Raw genomic sequence first — 24,773 nt, 5'->3', positions numbered from 1 at the left:
CAGGATATGATGTCTTTTTTTCCATCATTATCGAATCTCGACCTCATTTACCATATTCAAAACCTATTTCATCATAGGTCCTCATCATCCTACACTCTGTTCAGTATGCTGTCGACGGTTGGTGGTGTTTTCCAAAAAAAAAAAAAAAAATCATGGACAATTTTATTTATTCGAGATTTCACTCCCTCATAAGTATTCTCACGTGAATTGGACTGGAAACTGTTTTTCTTCCTTAGACCGGAGGGAAACCGTAGACAATTGTTGTGTGCGCGTATATTCCAGTGCTAGGATTCTTAAATCCGGTCCTGATGAGCCACTCGGGGCAAACCGGCAACGTTGTCGGCCGTTCTCCCATAAGAAATACATTGCTTATCTTACTGCACTGAATTCTAACTGTGGCTTCTACTAAAGCTCGATTTCTTTTACGTTTCCTCATGTTGTTAGCATCTCAAGATCATTTCTTTGAAGGAAGTGTCCAAACTAACGTATTGTTTGTTCTGTAAAATGTTTTCCTAGCATTTTCTGTGAGCTGTACCCTCAAATCCCTTCGTAAGAGAAACGCATCGACGCTTTCAGAATGTAGCTTTATATGTGAATACTACGCATTTTCTGAACTAACAGAATAAAAATACTTCGGGTCAATCAGAATTCTGGGCTCAAGGATCTATGCCTATGGCTCAAAACACAAAATATCATCCGAAATCTTCAGAGCCACCATTTCACGTTTAACCGTAGCCAATTGGATCGCCAACATTCGAATAGAGACGCCGCAACGAGAAGAAATAAAGTTTTCTTGAATTTTTTTACAGTTTGTTTCTTCGTCATTGAATAATTAATTTTAAATTGCATTTCGATTTGCATTTTTAATTATATATTGATTTAGAGAATTGTTCAATTTTTGTCGTTATATTTTCCATTTAAAACAAATTTACTTTTTTTTCTTTAGGCAAAACTCAACAAATTCAAACAACCAATAAAATAGCTGATAGCTTCCCTGGTATGGATGGCTATGTGGAAGCACCAGTTCCTCAACAAGACCTTGCTCCTGCCAGTGTTGATCTAAGTAAACCACCAAAGTGGTTAAAAAAACCAGTCGGAGCACGTTTTGGAGTAAGCAATACAAAGTATTTTATAATATTGTTACACTTGTATAAAATCAATTTTATTGAACACCAACTTGTTTACAATACTTAATACAAGTGACAACTGTAGATTTCAAAACTCAAAATACTACTAAACTATCACAAAGATCTGTTTATATTTTCTGACGTTCCAAACTTCACTAGAAATTTCATGAATTTTCGATGTCATCTTGAATGTACACGAACTATTTCTTCTTTTTCTTCAAGGTACTTTTTCTATGTGGGATAAATCTTCTTTAAGTTCCATCTTCTATCGAAGGTTCGAAATCATCATGGCTATGCGGACTCTGTTGACTTCCGCTCTAAAAACTTCTGCACTACTGCATTCAAACCATTCCCTTAAGTTCTTAAGCCAGGATATTCTTCGTCTTCCCACATTTCGCTTTCCTCGGATTTTGCCTTGCATAATAAGTTGTAATAATGCGTATTTTTGCCCTCTCATCACATGTTCTAAGTACTCAAGTTTTCGTCTTTTGATAGTTAATATTATTTCCGCCTCATTTCCTATTCTTCTAGTTACTTCCACGTTTGACATTCTTTGAATCCATGATATTCGTAGGATTCTTCTGTAACACCAAAATTCAAAGGCGGCCAACTTATTCAGATGGACTTGTTTTAGTGTCCATAAATACCATAAAACCATTTTATTATATGAACTTTTTCTGCGGGCGTATAAACAGACATGTTGTTTACAAAAATAAATTAAAGATCTACGCTATTAATGCTTTAAACACCCACTGTATAATGACACATTATTGGCGATGATGGGTCAACGAAGCAGGTTCGTATAATGTTGACGGCGCGCAGTGTTGCCATTTATAGGGTGTAATCTAATTTAGAGATTATTACGCTTCTTCCTACGCTTCCTAATAAGCGTAGGAAGAAGACGCGTTTCCTGGTTGAAGAACCTGAGAGAGTGGTTTGGTTTGCAGCTCAAGGCAATTGTTCAGAGCAGCTGCATCGAAGGTCAGAATAACCATGATGATTGCCAACCTTAGTCGCCGATATAGTACTTAAAGAAGAAAAATCTAATTTAAAACCTAACGTACTGTATAAGGTTGCTAAGAAAAAAATGCTCGAAAATTAGTTATAGCTGTTAAAAACGCGTATCAAGTAAACTAAAGTTAGCGAGCAACAACACTGGTTTGACAAGTGATAATATGTATATTATTATACATATATCTATCGACGCATGCTTTAAAAACTCACTAGCGCAGCACTCACTCAGTAGCGTTGCGCCCTAGCTGTCTTTTACTTTAACTTTGATACCTCGTGTTTTTAACAGCTAGCAACCCCAATTTGCGACCATTTTTTTCTCAGGCAACCATATATAAAAATTAGCTTTAATTTGATATAAAAAACATCATATACGTCATGAGCAACGTATTTTATTTAAAAAATAAATGAACGAAATAAAATTTTTGTTCAAAATGAATTACTATTAATTGAATTAAAAATATTTGCGGCCACTTTTTGACTGGCAACCTATTATCTATGTATTCTCCTAATTTTAAATGTATGTACAAATATGAGTTTGATTAACTACGTTATGAACGTAGAGTTCCTGCAGTGGGATCTTAGACTAATAGTATCATACAGAAGTATAGGTTTTTAGGCTTTTTTCACTTTTCCGTTTTCTTTATCTATATAATTCCTTTTAGTTTGGAGGTAAATTGATTACGTTTGAACATGAAAAAGCAGCAATCGCACAAGTCTTACAGAATCTGCAACCTGGCCAACAACCGCCCCCAATTCACAGAACAGTTCAGATCAGTCAGGTTATAACTGAACCTGACTTTGTACAGAAATCAAACGAGTTGGAAAAAACATTAGAATATGGGAATTTTACAGGTGAGTACAAATATACAAATACATAAATAAATAAACATTCCTTATTGAGTAACTACTCAAAAAGTTATTGCCCAAAGTAAACTACAATAAGTTTTTTATACGTCAATTATATATAAATTTGTTAACGTGTATTAATAAAAATAAAATAAATAGATTTCGATAATTGATTGATAAAAAAGAATGTATCATGATCTAAGATATATACAAGTTAAACTCACGAAGTAAAAATAAAATATATATATATATATATATATATATATATATATATATATATATATATATATATATATATATAAGCGGGGATCCTACAGCTTCTGCCGCTTCCCGCATTTCGATCGCCATCTTTTTCTATCTCTCCAGGTGTCTTCATCAATGGCTCTATCTTTCATGGTTTCCATAACACCTTGTATCCAAGACTTGGCTGGTCTTCCTCGTTTCCTTCTATTACTTGGATTGTATTCCATAGCTCTTTTTGGCCATCTGTTGTCGTCCATCCTCTGTACGTGTCCATACCATATTAACTGTCTAGTTTCTATTCTTTCAGAAGTTGTATGTACTCTATCTGTTTTTCTTCTAATTTCAGAATTAGGTATACGTTCTACTCTTGATATACGGCAAGCTCTTCTTAGGTAGTCCATTTCAACCGTGTCAACTTTTTTCTTTCCTTTTACTGTCATTTGCCAACATTCTGCTCCATATGTAAGAATGGGCTCTACAATTACTTTGTAGATAGTCATTTTAGTTCTCATAGTAGCTTTGTTGGACCAAAGTATCGAATTCAGAATTTGAACACTCTTCCTGCCTTGTTGCACTCTATAGTCTATATCTCGTTCCGTTGTTCCTTTACTGCAGATAATACTTCCCAAATATTTGTATTCGTAGCACCTTTTCATTTGTCTAATTTCCAAATCCGGGTCTTCGTCTTCATTGCCTATTCGCATATATTCTGTTTTAGACATATTCATACTCATCCCCCATTTTTCATATTCATCTTTGAGCTTTCTAAGCATATAATCTGCATCTTCTTCACAGCTTGCAATTAGTACTTGATCATCTGCAAAGAACAGCGTTGTCAGATAATGGTTGTTAAGCTTCAACCCCATTCCCACACATTTTTGTCTCCACTGGTGCAGTGCTTCTTGGATATATATTTTGAATAGGGTGGGAGAAAGACAACATCCTTGTCTCAAGCCTTTCGTTACTGTAAATACCCTTGAGAAAGTATTTCCTGTTTTTACAGTGCTTTGAGGACATTTATAGATGTTCAGTATTGCTTTTAGATATGTTTTACTAAGGTCCGTTTTCGTCAAGACACTAAATAAGAGTTTTAAAGGAACTGTATCATAAGCCTTCTCCAGATCTATAAATACCAGATGCGTAGGGAGGTTTCGAGCTGTTCGTTTTTCAATTACTTGTTGAAGGGTAAATGTGTTGTCCACGCACGATCTTCCTGCTCTGAAGCCGCTTTGTTCTTCAATTTCTTTATACTCCTCTTCTATTCTTCTTTTCAATATACGACCATATAACCTTCCCAGCGAGCTAGTTACGCTAAGTAAAAATAAAATGTTAAGTTTATTGTAATCAGATTTTTTCCTCCTCCGCCTCCAGGATTTTGTTTAAATCCCTTGTATTGTTTCTCTGTATGACAAAATTTGTACATACGGTCTGGAGGCCTACATACAACTAAACTATTTCATATTTAGGTTGTAAGTGTTAATGAATAATTTACACAAACACTTATTTCTAACAAGAGAATTATGTACGATTCTTTGTTCCATACAAGGGAGAGGTGTGTGCATACTTCACACTATATCTCAAGGGGGCCTATGACTTAATAACTAGAACTAAACTATGGGAAGCAATGTACGATATCGGAGTTTCACAAAAACTAACAAAAGGAGTAAGAGTATTTGACAACCATAAATATACAGCCCATTTAAAACGACAAAAGGATTACTGCAAGACTGATCTACATTCTTTTGGTTTAAAATATTCCTAGAGAAAACTCTTGAAGTCATGGAAAAGAACGATAACGTCGACCTCGGTTTTTATGGTAAGAAAATTAGAAGAAAAGTACACAAGGAATGAAATGGAATAATTATTGAAATTAATTCATATATGCAAAATACCATTATGGCGTGGATTTTATGTTCTGAAACTAATTAGTTGCAGCTCTCTTTTCAGAAAACTTATTTCAAAGCCGATCCTTTACTTTAAAATATTTCAAATATAAATATTTTTTTATACAATGTGGAAACCACTAATGGAATAAAATTGTTTTTGTCCTTATTTTAGAAAATAATTTATATAAAATAAAAAACGTTGAGATAACTTAACTTTTAAATTTAAATGTGCGCTTTTTAAACATAAATTTGAATGTACAGGGTGATGTACAAGTCTGGAATAGTCCATAATCTCTATTTTAAATGAAACGCCCTGTATATTTTTATGTTTTTAAAAGCTCCTTAACAACCTGATCTCAACATGTAGGATCTATTATGAATAATACAAGATGGAATTTTGAAATTAAGTATAATTTTCTTCAAGACAATTAATTCATAGAATATCCGAGGTAATTGATTGAATTACATTAAAATAAATGCTCAAAATGTTCTCCACCTTGTTATTGGCAATAACACAGTCTCCTATAAAACTCGTCCCGAACTTTGTTTAAAGTTTGAGGTGAAATATTCCGTATTTCTGTAGTTATCGTTTCTGTTTGACGTCTTCAATGCTAGTTGGTTGTGTTGCATATATTTCGTTCTTGAGATAACCCCATAGAAAAATATCCAAAGGCGTAAGATCTGGCGACCTAGCTGGCCACTCAATAGTACCCCTTCGTCCAATCCATTTATTGAAGAAGATTTCATTCAAGTAATTTCTCACCATTAAAGCATAATGGGGTGTTGCACCGTCCTGCTGGAACCAGACAGTTTCATGCGGTAGGGTCGGATCTATTGGATTGGGATATAAGTTAGCCAACTGAGAAGGAACATCGTCTCTTATCATGCATAAATATTTTTCCGCTGTCAAATTACCGTCTACAAATATAGGGCCAATAATATGATCTCCTATAATACCTGCCCAAACATTCAACTTTTGAGGATACTGAGTGTCTCACGCATTCAATGAGGATTCTCTGCTGACCAATATCTACAGTTTTGTCAGTTTATCTCTGCGTTCAATGTAAATGTTCATTCATCAGAAAAAAGAATTGTGCCAAGAGCTATTTCATTTGTGTTAATTTTATCCATCATTTTTTCGCAGAAATCCTTTCCACGATCTGGATTGTCTTCTGTTAGCTCCTGCACAAAAGTCAATTTATATGGATGAAGTTTTTCTTCATGGAGACACCTTAGGACAGTTGTGTGACTCACATTATTTTGACGTGCAATTTGACATGAACTTGACACTTAACAAAATATCCACTTTCACCTCATCTTCAATGAAGTTCGATTTTCTTTTTAATGGTTTGACATGTCCAAGTTCTTTGAATTGTGCATAAATTTTAGACACAGTACCTTGTGCAATATTAGGCAACTGAGGATACCTCTGATTAAATAAGTTTGCTACTTCAACTTGACTTCTACAATTCTCCCTGTAACCGATCATCATTAAAATCTCAATTCGGTGGGTCTCAGTTAAATATTTCATTTTTACTTCTGCAAGAAATTAGCTTTTAATTAGGAATTTATTATTTTAATGTAAAATGTCAACACACCAACAACTGATTGATAACAATCCGCATTATTTACCGATTTAGTTTAATTAGTAGACTATCTAGACAGTTTTTACCTATTCATGACAAAAAATGTTAACACGGTTACTAAACCGAAATTTTCCACAATATACTGACACTTAGAGTAGAAGTGTATTGTCTGTATTTAGCTAAGTTAAAATAATACCATAACACGTGATAAATTATTAATTTCAAAATTTCACCTTGTATTATTCATTATATACCCTACATGATATAGTTCATTGAAATCAGGTTGTTAAGAATCTTTTAAAAACATAAAAATATACAGAGTGTTTCATTAAAAATAAGGATTATGGACTATGCCAGACTTGCGTGGATCACCCTGTACATTTAAATTTATGTTTAAAAAGCGCACATTTAAATTTAAAAGTTAACGTGTCCCAGAGTTTTTTATTATTTTCTATAATAAGGACACAAACAATTTTATTCCATAAGTGGTTTCCACACCGTATAAACAGGTTTTGTTTTGTTTTTAGATTATTGTAAAGAAAAATCTAACCAAACCAACGACCAACACAAGAAATACATCTGGCACTTCTTGAAAGCGAACTTTGAAGAAGTTCCTCGGGTGGAGTTGTTGAATCTGGTGGGTTATAACCTTACGGATGTTAACGATAAGTTGAATGTGCATGCTGGCGTGCAAAACGAAAATAATATAGACGGACTAAGTGAAGATTTTATCAACTCAAATAGGGTAAGTATCTGAATGTTTTACTTCTTTTATATCAGTTTATATTTATTGCTAGACGAATAAACGTATAGTCTCGTGATGCCGATATAAGTTTCACGTTTTCTTTTCTGGTTAGTTCTTGCTGCATTTTGGTTTTCTTTAACCATTCACTTCTTCAGACTTGTGTTATTTATTTTGTTGATTTTAGCTTCATTCCTAGGAGGAAAATTAGGTAACATTAAATTAGAAATGTGAACATTTTGGGATTAACTGAAGTCTGGAAAGTATGTTATAAAAGCGGACGTATATGTACTACTCAGGAAACACTGGAAAAGATTAATGGATTCGGAATTACGCCAAGAAAAACCATGGACAAATCAGTTGTAAACTGTTTTCCCTGCTCAGATCGACTTAATCCAGCTTCAAACAATAGACAAGATGCAGTTAATATAAGTGCCTCCTACAGCCCATAAAGGCGATGAAGAGGCTGAGAAATTTTACGAACAACTTCAAGATGTACTGCAATCAAGAAAGAAACGCGAGCTGACAATTTTAACGGGCGACTTAAATGACAAAATTGAAGAGGGGAGTTATGAAGACTATATTGGCAAATTTGACTTACGAGAAAGAAACGAGTAAGGTGATTTACTGCTACTGAGGTAATCAGCAATATACTTTATAAACTTCCAAGAAGGAGGCTGTACACTTGGAAAGCAACAGGCGACAAAAAAGATGTGTTAGAGAGAATAGGGAAAGAAATAGAAAATCTTTTACTGTCAAGAAAAGCAAGCTAGGGTTTCTAGGGCATATTTCTCGTAATCCAAATATAAGATACTACAACTTATAATGCTACAAGCTAAAATCATGGCCGAAGAAGTCTATAATATTATAGGACGCCATAGATATTTCTAGGATGTTTCATAATTCACACCAGTTTTGAATTGGCACCGTGCCCATTGAGCTGCCTCTCCTATTAAAGATTTTTATAAGATGTAGGCTATCCAATGTTTGGTGTCTATGTTCATATTGCTCATGTAGCCTATTATCTCTTTGATGAACTCTTGTTGAGTTTCAGTGTCGTCGCCAGAGTATGTAAGTGGTGCAGAGGTCCATTTTGGTTGCGGAAGTTCCATCTTTGGTTTATCCTGGGCTTCCATTGGCTTACTCTGCACTAGGGTTAGTGCCGTCACTGTTTGTATCAATGTGGATAATACAGATGCCAAATCTCTGGGTTGTGGGATTCGCCGCTCTGGAGGAGGAGCGAAGGTTTTTCGCTTCCATCCTCTTGCTCGTGGAGTTATGCGTTCTTGACTTCCACTCGGCAAGAAGCTCACCGGAGGCTCTGTGGTCAGCAAGGTGCCACCGACAATGTAGATTACTTTAACAGTTTGAGTTTCTTACGTAAATCGTATATATATATATATATATATATATATATATATATATATATATATATATATATATATGTAAATACTTTTTTCTTTTTGGGTGTGGTAGTCAATAAAAACAGAGCTTTGCTAAGGCGTACTATTTATTCTGAATCCAAGCTTTCGGTGGTTTTTTGCCACCTTTATCAAGGTCTACAAAGAAAATTACTATGTTGTAACAGTTTGAATGGTGCCAAAAAAGGCTATAAAAAACTATAAAAAACTTACCCGAATGTAAGATTCGTGGCAGAAACAACAACGTTAAATAACATGATATACTGAAGTTGCAATTACACTTTAAAAAATTACTGTTAAAAAAACACTTTAAAATTACTAAATACGTTAAAAGTTAAAAACAAAATGAAGGACGACATGTTAAAACAGTCGTCGCTGCAGGCTTGATTTCAGTCACATTTCACGAGCAGAAAGAGAACGTGGGTGGACAATTATTGTTTAAATAGTTAGGAGAAAATACAAAAAACAACTTTGAAATTAACGTCTCACAAAATACTGTTTATGCATTTTGAGTACTACCAACTGTATTACCAACTTAAAAATAAGCGGGAAGTTAAAAATGTTATTTATGACATAAGCAAACGAAAGAAAATAGTATTTAGTAAATAGGTTTAGAAAAAATAATAACTCAAACAAAACAAAACTAAATTAGTAACTGAAGTTTGATCACAAGTATTCAATTAATACTGAAATTTTTAACAAAAGAAAAGAACAAAGAAAACTCTGAGATGCAAAATAGCTCAGTCAAAAGTCAATATAAAATTGTAAATTTTGCTAAGATTCTGGATCTCATATCTCTTATTAAGATTGTTATTATCACTCTTGCTGATATGTACCATCTCTAAGAAAGTTCTCTTAAATTTATTTTTCTCTCTGGCTAATATTTTTACATTGTTGAAATCTATCTTATGGTCTAGATCGATAGTATGCTCTGCCAAAGCACAAGTAGGTTTGTTTAATCTACAATCACTCTTATGAGAAATAATACGGCTAGACAGATTCCTTCCAGTTTCAACAATGTACGTGGATGGACATTCAGTACATTGAATGCAATAAACAACATCTGTAGTCTCTAGAGTGGTTAGGGGTTGTTTTATTTTGCTATACAGCTGACGTATGGTTTTGATGTTCTTGTTAGCTATTTTGATAAGTCTTTAAAAATCTTAGTGAGTTTAACGGTTAGTTTTGGAATATATGGAAGGGCATAAAAATACACACTTGTTGAAGCTGAATTATTTTGTGCTGAGGGCACTGATTGTGACATAGTAAGTCTGTTGTTTCTATTAACAAAGGGAACATTAAAAATTAATTTATTAATCAGTCTTAGAGGATATGAATTTTCAACAAAAATATTACGTAAGAGGTTGAGATCATGTTGGAGATAATCCGGATGAGATAACCTTTTGACACGTTCTTTCATCGCTAGGACTAAATTAGTTTTCATCCTCGGAGGATGGTGAGAGTGGTACCTTATGAATCTATTGCTACATATGGGTTTTCTATACCATTGTGTTTTCACAACATTATCCTCACATCTATGCAATCTCATGTCAAGGAAAGGCAAAGATCCCTCCCGCTCCTTCTCGCACGTGAATTGCAAGTGTGGGTTTTGTTGGTTGAACACATTTAACGTAGAATGTATGGAGTCTGCAGGTAGTGCCAAGATTAAGTCATCCACATATCTCTTTATGAACGGTATTTCAAAATTGATTTGTTGCAAACAATATTGCAAATATATATATATATATATATATATATATATATATATATATATATATATATATATATATATATATATTTATATATATATTAATATATTTATCTTACATAATTAATTGTCTAGTATTCTAAGCACTAAAACCAATGAAGACATTCGTAATAGAACAAAAGTAAAAGATGCTGTCGAACAGGCAGCTAAACTGAAATGGGCTGGACATAACGAACGTCATAAGAATGGTCGATGGAATAAAGAAATCGGGAATTGGCGGCCATATGAAGCCAAAGGACCACGAGGAAGACCGCAAGTGCGCTGAAGTGACGATATTAAAGGAACTGCAAGACCAATGTGGAAACGTCTTACAAACAACAGAGATGAATGGCGAGAATTAGGAGAGGCCTATATTCGGCAATCCGAATAGAGAGAAGGGCAAAAAAAATCTAAGCACGGTGGGTGCCTTGAATCTCATAGAGATGCCTGCTCTTCAGGCCAAGTTCACACTCCTCGAGGTATAGGAACGTCGGCAGAATGTTGACTCTTCGACGACCCCTCACTCCATACCGCTACCTCTCGTGAAGTAATTTTAAGTCTCGTAGGGACTTTTATTTATTTCTGCCGAATGGTTTGGCAACGAAGCGCTACTTTAGCTCGGCCACCGATTGAGGAGTAATTCTAAGTCTACCTAAGCTTTTATTTATTCCTATCCGTCGGTGGTCTAGTGGAACGCTGGTCAGTTCGACACGAACTGAAATAGCTTTAAGACAACCTGTCTTTCCCTATTTCAAAGATTAATGTCTCTCTGGCCAGGGAGCGTTCTCTCCGAGCTCGTAGCTGGCTTCCGCGAGGTAATTATAAGTCCGTTTCCAAACTTTCCTTTACCTCGACAAAAGATAACCTAAAAGTCAACAACTCCGGTTCCTATACTTCTTATTGGCTTGAATAATATCGTAGCCGCAAGGCTTCATGTTTATTCAAACACTAAAGAGCTTTTGAAATCGTTTTCGAAGCGAAGTCTTTTTAATTCGGCGAAATGTTCACTCAGGCAATAATAAAACGTAGAATAGTTGAAAAGGCTACTCGGCCAACTAGGTCTAGCTGGGAACAAGATGTAGACTGACTTGATCCCGATCGGAAGATGCGCTGCCTTTTTATGCATTTCTTGATTGCATTTCCGCAGCGATCTTCCGTCGGAAGGTCAATAAAAACGTAGTTAATAAAACTGTTTGATATTGGCCGGCCAGAGTGACAATCTTCGCTGTGATTGGCTGCTCTGGCGACATCATCTTATTTTATAAATTAAATTTATATGAATGAAGATCTTTTTTTAGATAGAAGATTATAACCAACAAAATGCATTTGACAACTTAGGAACACCGGAGAAAAAACGAGTTGAGCCATTTAAAATTAATACTGGAGATGGTAAGAACATACAGTTAAAAACTAGGCGTTTAACTTTTTAAATTCTTATTCTTTTAGATACCGAAGGCCTTATTACACAAGCTTTGCTACTTAATAATGTAGTTGCTGCTGTAGAACTTTGCCTTAAAGCTAAACGATATGCAGATGCTCTGGTAATAGCTACTACAGGTATGTTTTTTAATGTAGAACTGAGAACACCTTTGCGTGATGGAAATCCGTTATTACATAAATATCTATTTACACACATGTTTCACCACACTAGGCTTCTTTGGATATTAACGTATAACTAAGCACTTTATAAAAATTGTTTATTACAATTCTTTGATTTAGACAATAAATAAAGAGCAGGCAAAGACGGAAATAACCACACACTGAACCTCTATGAAAAAAAATTTAACACTAGAAAGTCGGAGGGGCCAATTTGGCCCCTGTTGCGATTTGAAGTTATTGTAGTTCTTTTATTTGACACAATAATAATTTCATATTTTATGACTTTTAATATTTTGATACAAAGTCTTATTTAACGCAAAAAAATATTGTTTACTAAATTTATTAAATGGATTTTCTAACAAACCTACCATAGAAGTTTGAAGGGGCCAAACTGGCCCTGTATTAATTATTATCGTTTTCTCGGAAATTTGACGATTTCTTTTAACTTTCTGTCGGATAGATAAAATTATGTTTATGTACGTTTATTCCTAGAAGATATTTTGTTACATACTGTTTGTTCCTTGAAAGTATTTTGTTTATTGAGCGGTTTATTAGGTTCTGCTGACTCTCGTTTCTAGAATATTGAAACATTCGTTCAATTGTGAAAATTCAAGACGACTGTAAAGATGTCTCGTCGTGGACTATCAGAGCTTGAACTTCTTAAAGAAATACGAAAAATACAAGAAGATGTTTCGGGAGGTGAATCTGAATGTGCAGAAAATAATGAGTCAGACGATGAACAATACGTACCACCACAAAATAATGATTCAAGTGACTCTGATGCTTCAGAGCAGTTAGAAAGTTTTATTGTACAAGACTCGCCAATTTATGTAAACACTGCTTCTACAACTCAACAGCACGAGTCAGCTAATTTTATCGTGAATCCAAGTGCATCTAAGCCAAGTCACAAGAGAAAAAGAGGTCAACAAGGAAAAACTATTTCAATCGGAGACACCGAACAATCGAAAGACGGAACAACGTGGAAAGTTATTGATTCTGGATCAGTACCTGGTAAGATTATGATTTTTAGTATCTTCATATTCATTGAATGTTTGCTCATTACAGGACGCCGCGCTCAGCACAACATTTATCGAGAGGAATCAGGTCCTACGTCGTATGCAAAAAGGAACGTGAGGAACAATTGTGTGGTAAGTGCTTGGCATCTAATAATCAACGACAGCATGTTACGTCATATAAAAGAATGCACTATTGCAGAAGCACATCGATGTTTGAAAAATGACACATGGACTATAAGTTTGGAAGAACTGGAGGCTGCCCTTGCTATTATGTACGCAAGAGGAGTCTACGGCGCCAAAAATTTCCCAACCAACAGCTTGTGGTTAACAGTATGGGGTCCTCAGTTTTTTAGGCAAACTATGCCACGAGACAGATTCAAGGATATTATAAAATATCTCAGATTTGACATAAAGCAAACGAGATCTGAACGATTGAAAACCGACAAATTTGCTCTAGCCTCTGCGGTTTGGAATGGATTTATAGAAAATAGTGGTGCATGTTACAAACCGGGAATAAACCTTACTGTGGACGAACAACTACTGCCTTCTAAAGCCAGGTGCCCGTTCACACAGTACATATCAAATAAGCCGGATAAGTTTGGCATACAATTTTGGCTTTTGACATGCGTGGAATCAAAATATATTGTAAATGGTTACCCTTATACTGGCACTGATCATCTACGCAAGAAAGATACAAGTGTTGGTGAACATGTTGTTTTGCGGTTAATGGAAAATCAACTGGGAAAGGGCAAAAATGTTACGACAGATAACTACTTTACATCGTTAAAATTGGCCAAGGCATTGCAAAAAAAAATCAACAAGTCTTGTGGGTACTTTGAATCGCAACAGAAAGGAAGTTCCTCTAAGCGTAAAGAGTAAAAATGGAGAATTATATGTTACCCATATATTCCAGAGCGACGAAAAGATAACACTTACTGCATACCAAGGAAAGAGTCACAAAAATGTGCTTTTGTTGAGCTCATTACATCAATCAGTGGATGTTGCTGTCGATGGAAAAAAACTTCCTTAAACAGTAAGTTTTTATAATAAAACAAAATACGGGGTTGATGTAGTGGACCAAATGGCGCGTCTTTATACTACAAAAGTTGCTTCAAGACGATGGCCAATGCACGTGTTTTATAACATTCTTGACTTAGGAGCAATAAATGCATGGATTATTTATAAAGAAGTTACTGGAAGTAAAATCAGTCGTCGTAAGTTTATTCTTCAGCTGTGTGAAGAATTACGGGCTCCATACCTTGCCTCCCGAAATCTGGTACTATACCCAGCACTACCGGATTTACCACCCACCAGCACTGTTACTAGCCAAAAAAGAAAAAAATGTCAGTTAAAAATGTTTTGTAAAGGAAATCATACTTCCAATGAGTGCCACGGCTGTAACAAGGCAATGTGTGGCAAATGCCAAAAACTGCAAACTGTATGGTGTTCCAAATGTTTAAAATGAAACTAAAAAATTAAATCAAATTCTATCGTCAAGAGTTTATATAATTTCTTAAAACTGTTTATTTTTATTTTTTGTTTATTCCCAAATAAATAGTTAATTCTAAACTTGGTTTTTATTGATTTAGGAACTTGGGGCCAAAATGATCCCTTCGGGCTTTCTAGGTAGGTATTCTAAGCCCGACTTTCTAGTGTTAACAGTGTATCAATTTAAAACATGTATATACATTAAATAATATAAATGTTACCACAGTTAAAATATAATAAAATACAATACAAATGTTAAAATGTGACATACCAGTGTTTTGCTAGGTTTTTACGAATTTATTACCACCCTAGTAATTTTTAACCCTTAAACTACCTCTTGTGGGAAGTCAATAATTCTTTTAGCTTAAAATTTAGGACGAAAAAAAAAATCTTTTTCTCCCTAAATTAATTTTTTTACAATTTCACTGTACTCTATTTATAACCAAAATAAAAAAAGTGGTATTTCTATTATTTTTAATTCCCTGGCTCGAATATTAAGCTAACGGCAACGTTTCCAAATAATATTCGTTTAGGGGTGAAAAATTATAGTAGTGGAGTAGTTTAAAGTTTAGTAAAAACTTAGCAGAAAATTTTTTGATTTCAGTTAAAAGTAGAGTACAGTGAAATTGTAAAAAAAAAAGATTTTTCCACCTTACATTTTAATTTAACAGAATTATTGAGTTTACACAAGGGGTAGTTGGGGGGTGAAAAATTACTAGGGTGGTAATACATTCGTAAAAATCTAGCAGAACACTGTGGTATTTCAAAATATATTTTTTTAATTCCTAAATAACTTTAAGCGTCTTTAAGTCAGCAGCATAGCTCCCCTTAAGGGTGGTTTAGAGTGACAATTTATTAGGGTGGTAATAAATTAGTGAAAAATGGGTGCAAAAATATGGCCTAGGTTAAACTGGATTCCGCTCATGTGTCCTTGCTATCTTAAGGTTCCTGCTTTAACTCGACGTTTGGAACAGTTCTAGTTTCCCGTGCCATAAGTGGACCTGAAAATGAAGTATTTAAAGTTGGAGAATAGGTTGAGGTCGATTCAACATTAATGCCCTTCGATGGGAATCTGCTATTAGATGATCTAGTTTTTAGCCGAACAAACGTAATGCCATTATTATTTAGGGAGGTTCAGAAGACTTGTTTTATCTTTATTAACAGAGAAGGAATATTTAACGTTAACTATAATATTATTAACAAATACTATCATGGTTAAGCAAACAAAATTAATTTATTTATCAAAACATGATTCTTTATAACAAATGCAAAATTTAAACATTACCTTATTTAAACATTACGTTTACTAATCAAATAATTAAGTTTTACTTGAGTAATTGCCACGAAAACAAATTATAAGAAAACTTAAAAAGTTTGATCATCTTTCACCCTTTTTTACTGTACTAATTCAAACATAGCTGAAGTCACGAAACATTAACTAAAATATGACCTTAAAACTTTTCTACTCAAACCTAATCAAAATTTATTCTTTGTCTATGATCAGGGATGAATCAAATCCTGTTTTATTTCTCACCCTGATGTTTGACGAATATTTATAAATATTTAATACACAACATGGAGGTTAGGTTCAATTTGGGTGAGTATTTAACCACCCCTCCACTCGAACTAAGAGATCTATTGTGGCTCCTCCCTAGGTTGTAGTTGTCCCTTCAGCCCAGCCTTTTTAATAAAAGTCTGTTATGCCCTTAGGTGACTCTAGGCGGTCACACAGAACGTGTTCCGCCTTCTCTTCATCAGCCTGACAGAATCTGCAACCGCACTGTCTGTCAGTTCGATTTTGTTCATGTGCCCCCTGCGGCGAGAGTGTCCTGTTAAAAGACCTACGATAATTCGCAGATCATTTTTATACATATCTAGTAGATCTTTGGATCTCTTCTTCGAAGGTTCATGAATAAAAGCTTTCGAATGTTCTAGACCCGTTTGTTCGTACCGTTTGCAGTGGTTACATTTCAACCATTCCACCCAGTCCATATTGTTCTTTTGACCGGGCTTCTTGCTATGCCAATGAAAGGTTCTGGGCTTATGAATGTTTCTTTTGCCTCTTCCCTGACAAGTAGTTGCGCTTTTTCGTTCCCTCCAATACCAGTATGTCCAGACACTCAGAGTAAACTTACTTATTTGTTACTTTTTCCGATCCGAATCAGATTCTGAAGACAGTTCCAAACTAACTTAGGAGTCAGTCCTATTTGATTCCAGTGCCTTTAAATAAATTTCTGCTTGGAAGGTAGTGGAGTAATTTCCTAGGCTTTCACTAAGACTTAGCCTTGGTTTACTTCCATATACTACACCTCTAACTCTTTCATTGGTTTTAGAGTTTTAGAGGTCTGTATATCAGCATTGATCTGCCATAATGAGAATAGTTTTATTCGACTCCCATTCGTCCCTTCCTGGAAAGTGGGCGGTAAACGGCTTTTCAAAATTATTGCAACTGGTACCATTTCCAACTCTGGGTGATTTCTCTCTCCAGATTTGATCCCAGTATCCTTTTGCCCTACTTCCTGGAGTCTTATCGCCCTTCTGCATGCTCCTACCTTCACCTCCGTCTCTATCCATATATGCAATAAAGGGAGATCAAGTACGACGTCCATAAAGGCGGTTGGAGTAGTCGACATCGCTCCTGATATGATTAAAGCCAGGTTCCTCCAAAAACAGTTTTTTTAAATAAATTTTACTTAAAGTACGAAAGATATTTTTAAATCAAACTTTTGACACCTGAAAGTACATCCATTAAACTACTTGATTTTTTTTATAGAAACATTTTCACCGAGAAAAAAAAAACAAAATGGCGGACTTTTGAATTTTTCGACCCTTTTTGCACTTTTAATAATTGTTTATTATTTTTTTAATACTTTCGAAATACGAGTGACACTCAGTTGAAAAAACGTTGTTTCGAAAAAAGCCCAATAAGGTAAACAGCTGCCGTTACCCGGCCCGCTTGAGTGGCCGAATTAACCGCTTGGAGCGCTCCTCTATTCCCTCTTGTCTAACTACTTCAAGTTCGCGCGGCCTTTACGCTACTATATCTAAGAGTATTTTCTAGCAATTTTTGAAAAAAAAATTTCGTTTTTTTGAAAATTGTTTGGAGGAACCTGTTTATTTGGATTTCACAACCCATATTTTCCCACATATCCCTCGACATGCACAAATGGAAAGCTTTGCTTTGTTGGCTATTCTTTCCAAATTGGCGTCCCATGTAAGCTGGTTATTTAGTATTACATCTCGATATTTGACCTCATTCGATTCTTTGATATATAGTGTGGGCATCCAAATATTATCTAGGTTCAGTCTCCTGAACTGACAGACTACTACTGTTTTACTAGGATTGGCAAAAAGTTTTTCTCTGTCGCTTCACCTAGTAAGGATATTTAATGTTCTCTGGAGTGTGCTGGATAGAACATTACCATATTTTCCTCTTACCATAATTACTAGATCATCCGCATAGTATCCCCTGTGCGTCAAGGAGCGAGATCAAGTCATCCATCAGAAGTGACCACAGAAGGGGAGAAAGCAACAACATGAATAATCGTTTAAGTTAAAATCGTAAACCGTATTAAAACTCTTGCAAACTGCAATTCATGTAGCTTATAAATCCTGTAGAACTATAGATAATGTCATTAAATTAACAATAATTACATTAATTTCGTATTACTCAGTGGATACCCGGAAATATCCGCTGTCCTTCTATAAGATTTGTATATGACTAACTCACCAAAATGCCTTCTTAAAAACAGGATTCACAGAAAGACTAAAATTTAAATCTAACTTTAACGGTATTTCAGTATTGTTAATTTAGAATCCACATGCTTTAAAAAAAATTACCATTTTTATATTTTTAGGTGGTCCCGATTTATTAGCAAAAACACAACTAAAATATTTAGAACAATCGAGTGGATATGTTTCTACTCTTATATCTGCCATCGTATCCGAGGATTGTAGCCTAATTATTAATAACTGTGATATTAGTAACTGGAAAGAAGCCTTAGCTGCTGTTCTCACTCACGCTTCAGATGAAGATCTTCCCGGACTTTGTGGTAAGACCATCTCATTATGAAATCAAGACAACTTCTGTTTTTCTTTTTTATTTTTTAGAACAGTTGGGCAATAGGCTAGAAGAAGAAAGCCATAATGATCCTAAATTAGCTAATGATGCTCAGTTGTGCTATATCTGTGCTGGTAGTTTCGAAAAACTTGTATCAAGCTGGAGTGACAATGCTTTGAAGTCTACGGATAATCTGCAAGAGCTTATAGAATTGGTGACATTTTTGCAGAAAGCCATTGAAAGGCAAGGAAGGCAAGTTACGGTAAGATTGTGTTCCAAATAAAATAGTATTTTGTTCTTAACTATTAAGTATATCCAAGTCTTATTTAAGAGTTCTCATAGCCATTCCATAATATGTATAAACTACAACCTTTTTTATTTTATCGACTAGAGTTAAACTAAAGATTATAAGGGGCTCTACTGTAAAGGAAAGTACGGATACAAGCAGGTTTAAAGAGGACAACGCATGTGATGAAACAAAACTCATCATAAACGAGAGCTTAAAAAAGTCAATGCAGAAACAGTTAATATGGACCATAAATGGGAGAAAATTCAAGATGCTCTGATCTTTGTTGGAAAATAAATCTTTTAAACTACTTCAAGAAAAAACTGGAACCTTGGATGTTAGCAGAAATTCACATGCTTGTATTTCATGCTATCACTTCGATGCTTTAGAAGAAAGGAGAAAACAAAAGAGCAAAAAGCATGAGTAATAGAACCATCGATAAAAAACGTATTTAACTCAGGCCTTGGAATACGCCCTCCTTGATCAACTCAGTCCCACACAAGAAATACAAAGTAACCTAACGTTTAGACATAATAAGTCGATTTCTTTAAAACCCAATAATTTTAGTAGTATAAAACACGTTTACACTTCTTGAAAATAGCTTTATTCTGAACACCAGCAATATTAAAATACTTGTTAACAATAGCTAAATGACAACTATAAACTTCAAAAACTCAAATACTACTGTTGTAAACTGTCAAGAACATATGTTTATATATATTTTCTGATGTTCCAAACTATACAGCGTTCCACGTTAAGAAAATAACATTGCGGAGATAGGGCCATGTATTTCTTATGGACGATAGAAGCGCAGCGATGCCACGATGAACGCAAGCACGATTCAGGGTTGTATAATTTATTTGTATTTTCGTTTTCACAGACATGAATTAAATTAATGTTTTTTAACGTAATTGACCAAAAGTGCCCATTCGAAACAAGAGATGAAAAGTACGGAAAATTATTTTAATTAAATAAATAGTACCTATTTACAAAAGATTATTTTATTTTATCTTATTTTAATTATAGTAACGACAGTTTATTTGTTTTTCGGTAAGAATGTCATATACCATGAATCATAGAAATCAGTAGAAAATATTGCTTAGTTAAATCATGCACTTTGCCGGCTATTAAAGATTTAAAAGCAAATGAACGGACCGCTTGGAATGCATATATCTAATTACTAATTTCAACTTAAAATAATACGGTGTGCGTATGTCAGCGATTTTATGTCATTTTCTGAGATTACATAATGATAATAAGGCTTTGTGCTTTGTGGTTCTTCAGTTGTTATTCTAACTTTACAGTTAAATGTTAATTGAAAATGGAAATTCGAAAAATATATCGACAATCTAGTAAATCGCATGCCTGAGAGTTTTGGCAACACTGATCTCCATAAGCCTAATGTTATTTTCTTAACTTGGAACGCTCTATAGACATTTCATGAATTTTCAATGTGATTCAATTTTCGCGATAAGTCTGTCGATTTACTTCTAAACGAAACTGAGTTGCTTGAAAACACCACGAGTCCGTAGGACGAGTGGTTTTCTTTAAGAAACTCAGTTCAGTTTAGAAATAAAAGACAGACTTATAAGATAAATTAAATCACGAGTGGTATTTTATTAGACTATTTCATGAACAAAGTGATAGGTCAAAAATTCAGTAGAATGAGAGGAAGGAATTTAATAATAATACATTTGATCTAGGTAACCCAAATCTACCCATTTTTTGAATAATTCACAATTAGTCATAATTGTAATGTAAACATAGCAAGGAAATAAAGAAGGAAAAATTAAGGGATAAGTAGCCTAGTAAAGAGTAATAATTATTTAAGTAATTATTATATATTCCAAATTAATAAAGAATAAATTCGACACAGTTTAACGTATACATTTCAAATTAAAAACAATACAATTGACCCAGTTTAACACAAGCCTGAATGTTTAAAAAATTACGACACTTAGACCTTGTTGGAAATTAATACAAGGTACGAATTGTTAAACAAGTGATAAGAATTGAGCTGACTAAGAAGTTTTACATAGCGTGATCCAGTTTAACACATGGAAATGATGGCATAATCAGCGAAAACGTAGAAACAAATCTCCACTTCGGACGTGACCAAAGAATCTAAGGTACGAGTTGGCAATAGATAAAAACAAACAGAAGTTGGTCAAACGTCCAGTAAGAGCTCGGCGCCGGAGAGTGCCCCACGGGAGAGGCGCTGCGATCGGGCGCGCTGTTGTAACTCGACGGGACAGTGCGATGTAGAAGTGCGGGTATCTGGAGATTCGTAGGTTCGCGACAGCGCGCCGTTTTGACTTCCTAAAAACTGACGGATCTCGAATCCCTGTAGGACTGGAGGCGTATTCATTAGCTAGAGCCTAAATACGCGAAGGTAACTAAGATATATATACTAACCAAAGGTATATCTAATATAAGGAATTGTCCGCCCTTTAATTCCTTGCTTTGTCTCTTCTCGTCTCCCTTCGCGCCTGGATTAACATTATTAACATTATTGGTCATAACTGATATTTTGTAGTGTACAGTCTGTTTAATACATTGTAAACTCGAAATTTGTTTTTGTTATTCCTGGCCGTTACAGGTAGAGACTAGAAGAGATACACATTTCCGCTTATGCAGTGCTCCGGCTTCTAACGTAAGCCCATAGCCTCTCACTCTTTGCAGGACCTGAGACCGAGAAGTCCTTAATCCCCTTCCTTCCAAAAATCTCCCTACCCTCTTGTAAATCCGCGAGGGCGGAACCAGTCAGTCCAGACTAGTGGAACCAGTAAGCCTTGCCCCGCTCGCAGAGATAAGTATCCCCTAAGAATTGTAGATGCATTGATAAGGATATTGAGACAGACGTCTTCTACAAATGGTGACAGCAATTATTAGAGTGGTGACAATTTATTAGAGGGGTTTATTAGATCTATTTACAGCTTCAATCCTAAATTATTACAGCTAGCCACCTTAAATTATTACATAATCATGAAATATTTATTATAACTATTAATAATTTGTTATAATTATTTTTTACCTATAACACTAAATAATTTGTACACGAAAAAAATACATTATTCTCGACTATAATTATTATAAACGGTGCAATTGTAAAAATTTTGAATATTATGACCGTTATTAGGTGGATACAATGTATTGTTGCTATTATTACTTGATGTACTTGGAGTATTCCTAAAAGTATTCACTATGTTCTGATGATGTTCTTATTTATTTTTAGAATGAATGCTAGTCTTTCGTTGTTATTTTCTGCATCTAATTTGTAGTTGCAATCCACACAGAACATCATCTATAAATTGTCTCCATATATAAGATTTAGATTTTCTTGTGTTACTCGGTATATTTTCTTCAATGTTTTGGTTTATAACTTTGTTTGAAGTACCACCGAAACGACTCATTTTGACGTATACAGCTACAATAATTTTTTTGGCAAACGTCAAACTTTGCTTTGCAATCGGTATCCATGGTTACGTCGTTAAAAACACGAAGCCGATAGACCAATCAGAATTGAAAGACAGTTGGTGTTTTCGCGATAACACAAGCTGTCTTTGGTTTGTGATTGGTCAGATTATGTGAAAATTTTAAGATGAGTGAAATAGTCGATGTCATCTTGAATGTTCTCGAACTACTTCTTCTTTTTCGTCAAGTGACTTTTTCTATGTGGGATAAATCTTACGGAATTTTCGTAACACTGCTCCCTTCTTTATAGTTATTCGCCTCGAATAACTGGACTATCAGGGATCGATTGAAGATAACAGGGTGGATCAGTTCCATGATATTGAACTAGTCTCGATATGAACTACCTTGGGTTTACTTCTAGCTGAAAACTAGGCGCGTTAAATTAGATCGTTTATTTTCTGTAGGACGGTGTACGGGCCTTCCCAGTTTCGTCAAAGTTTCGGACAAAATCCTTTCTTACGTATGGGTTTGTATAACCATACTGGGTCACCTCTTTCGAAAATTGTACCAGTAACATGCATGTCGAGTCTAGCCTTGGCTTTGTCACTTTGAAGCTTCAAACTTTTACGAGCAAATTCGTAGACTTATTCCAATTTTTCTTTCAAATTTTCAATGTACGTCAGGGATGAACGTTCTTCACAGGGAGGCAACCTTCCGAAAATAAGTTGCTTCATGTTCGGAACTTCTATAGGTTAACAGAAATAGAGGAATTAAAATATCCCAATCTTTTTGATTACGAACATTGAAAGGTATTGACAAACCTCTCTATTATGTGTTTCGACCATTCCGTCTGATTGAGGATGGAGAGGCGTAGTGCGAGTTTTCTTAATACCCAAGATTTTCAGTTATTCTGTATTCCATAATTCTGATTCAAAATTTCGTCGTTAATCAGAAAGTAACTCTGAATAAACTCCATGTCTTGATACGACGTGTGTTATGAATGCGTCTGCTACTGTAGTCGCTTCTTGATTAGGACGGGGTGCAGTTTCAGGCCATTTTGAAAAATAATCCATTGCGACCATTAAGTACTTGTTTCTTCTCTCTGTCATCGGAAGTGGACCGAGAATATCCACTCTATGTCGTTCAAAAGGCTCTCCGGAAAAATATCGTATAAAAAAATATAATATTATTCTTGTTCTAGGACCTTTTCTACCATTATATAAATCACATTTCTTACACCAATCTTCTACATCTCGGCGGCAATTGATCCAATAAAATCTGTCTCGAACTCTGGCAAGTGTTCTTTCCCTCTCTCCCGAAAGGCTACTATAAATTCTTGTAACACACTTTTAATATGTGATTTTGTCAGCTCCATCAGGACTCTCCCACTTCCGATATAATAGACGATTGGAAAGATACAGATTCCCATTGAGCCCAATACGCCTTTATAGTTCCACAGTATCTGGTTATTTCCTGACAAATAGGTCTTACTCTATTTTTAAGGCATTCTCGTATGCCTTTTAAGACATTATCTTTCTTTTGACTATTTTTAAGGGTTTCCAGGGAAATCTGATCATTATCTTCTTCCTGTATAACTGTAGTCCTCCGGAGACTTACTTCTTCGGTTAAAAAGTGACGGGCTTCTAAATGTCGATATGGGCGACCTTCTGACCTCATTATTTGGTTCTTCTGTCCTTGCCTGGGATCGGCTTCTGCAATTATTTTGCAAATACCCTATTGTTCCGTAATTAAAACATATTTTTTAATTTAAAGGTTTTTGTTGAAGATTCTGCAGTATGCTCAACATGTGGGATAAAATATGTTGTTGGATATCTGAGGTTGTGACTTCTTCATTTTCTCGAAATCGTATTTCTTTTAATTTTGCGCTATATGTGGAAATGCTTTTCGCCCCTTCATACACCTCGGCTAAGATGTGCCTCATCTAGCATTTTGTAATGTTGTAATCGGAGAACTAATGCCCGTATACCAATTCGTTCCTGAAACTCTCTAGATACCTGAGGGTAAGCCAAATGCAATAATCTTTTAATATCAGCTTCATATTCTTACAGGCTTTCGTTATGCTTTTGATATCGAACTTTCATTATTGTTAATTTTGTTACATATACAGGAAAATCATTTTTCAGTAAAAATATTCTATGTATATCAAATTAAACCACCAATTGGTTGTAATAAAAATTAAATTTTACGTTTGTCTGCGACGTTTCGATTTTCGGAACGGAATAGATAAAAGGTATAACTCTTTATTTAAAATAATCCGTTAAAATAACAATAATAATA

The 24,773-nt window shown here is 34.8% G+C and overlaps 1 protein-coding gene across 5 annotated transcripts in view; it reads left to right on the top strand.

Annotated features, from left to right (window-relative positions):
* Sec31 (COPII coat complex component secretory 31) overlaps positions 1 to 24,773 on the top strand; it is a 357,018-nt gene that overhangs the window by 285,977 nt on the left and 46,268 nt on the right. For all 5 annotated transcript variants that reach the window (XM_072544308.1, XM_072544310.1, XM_072544303.1 and 2 more), the window contains 7 exons: positions 947 to 1,110; positions 2,804 to 2,993; positions 7,230 to 7,447; positions 11,911 to 12,001; positions 12,059 to 12,169; positions 18,573 to 18,767; positions 18,826 to 19,037. In XM_072544308.1, the coding sequence (XP_072400409.1) occupies positions 947 to 1,110; positions 2,804 to 2,993; positions 7,230 to 7,447; positions 11,911 to 12,001; positions 12,059 to 12,169; positions 18,573 to 18,767; positions 18,826 to 19,037 (1,181 nt within the window). The remainder of the gene's footprint in view (positions 1 to 946; positions 1,111 to 2,803; positions 2,994 to 7,229; positions 7,448 to 11,910; positions 12,002 to 12,058; positions 12,170 to 18,572; positions 18,768 to 18,825; positions 19,038 to 24,773) is intronic.

Source organism: Diabrotica undecimpunctata, chromosome 1, assembly GCF_040954645.1.
Source record: "Diabrotica undecimpunctata isolate CICGRU chromosome 1, icDiaUnde3, whole genome shotgun sequence".
Lineage (NCBI taxonomy): Eukaryota > Metazoa > Arthropoda > Insecta > Coleoptera > Chrysomelidae > Diabrotica > Diabrotica undecimpunctata.
The sequence above is the reverse complement of the archived record's forward strand: the minus strand, read 5'-3'. Positions and strand labels throughout refer to the sequence as shown.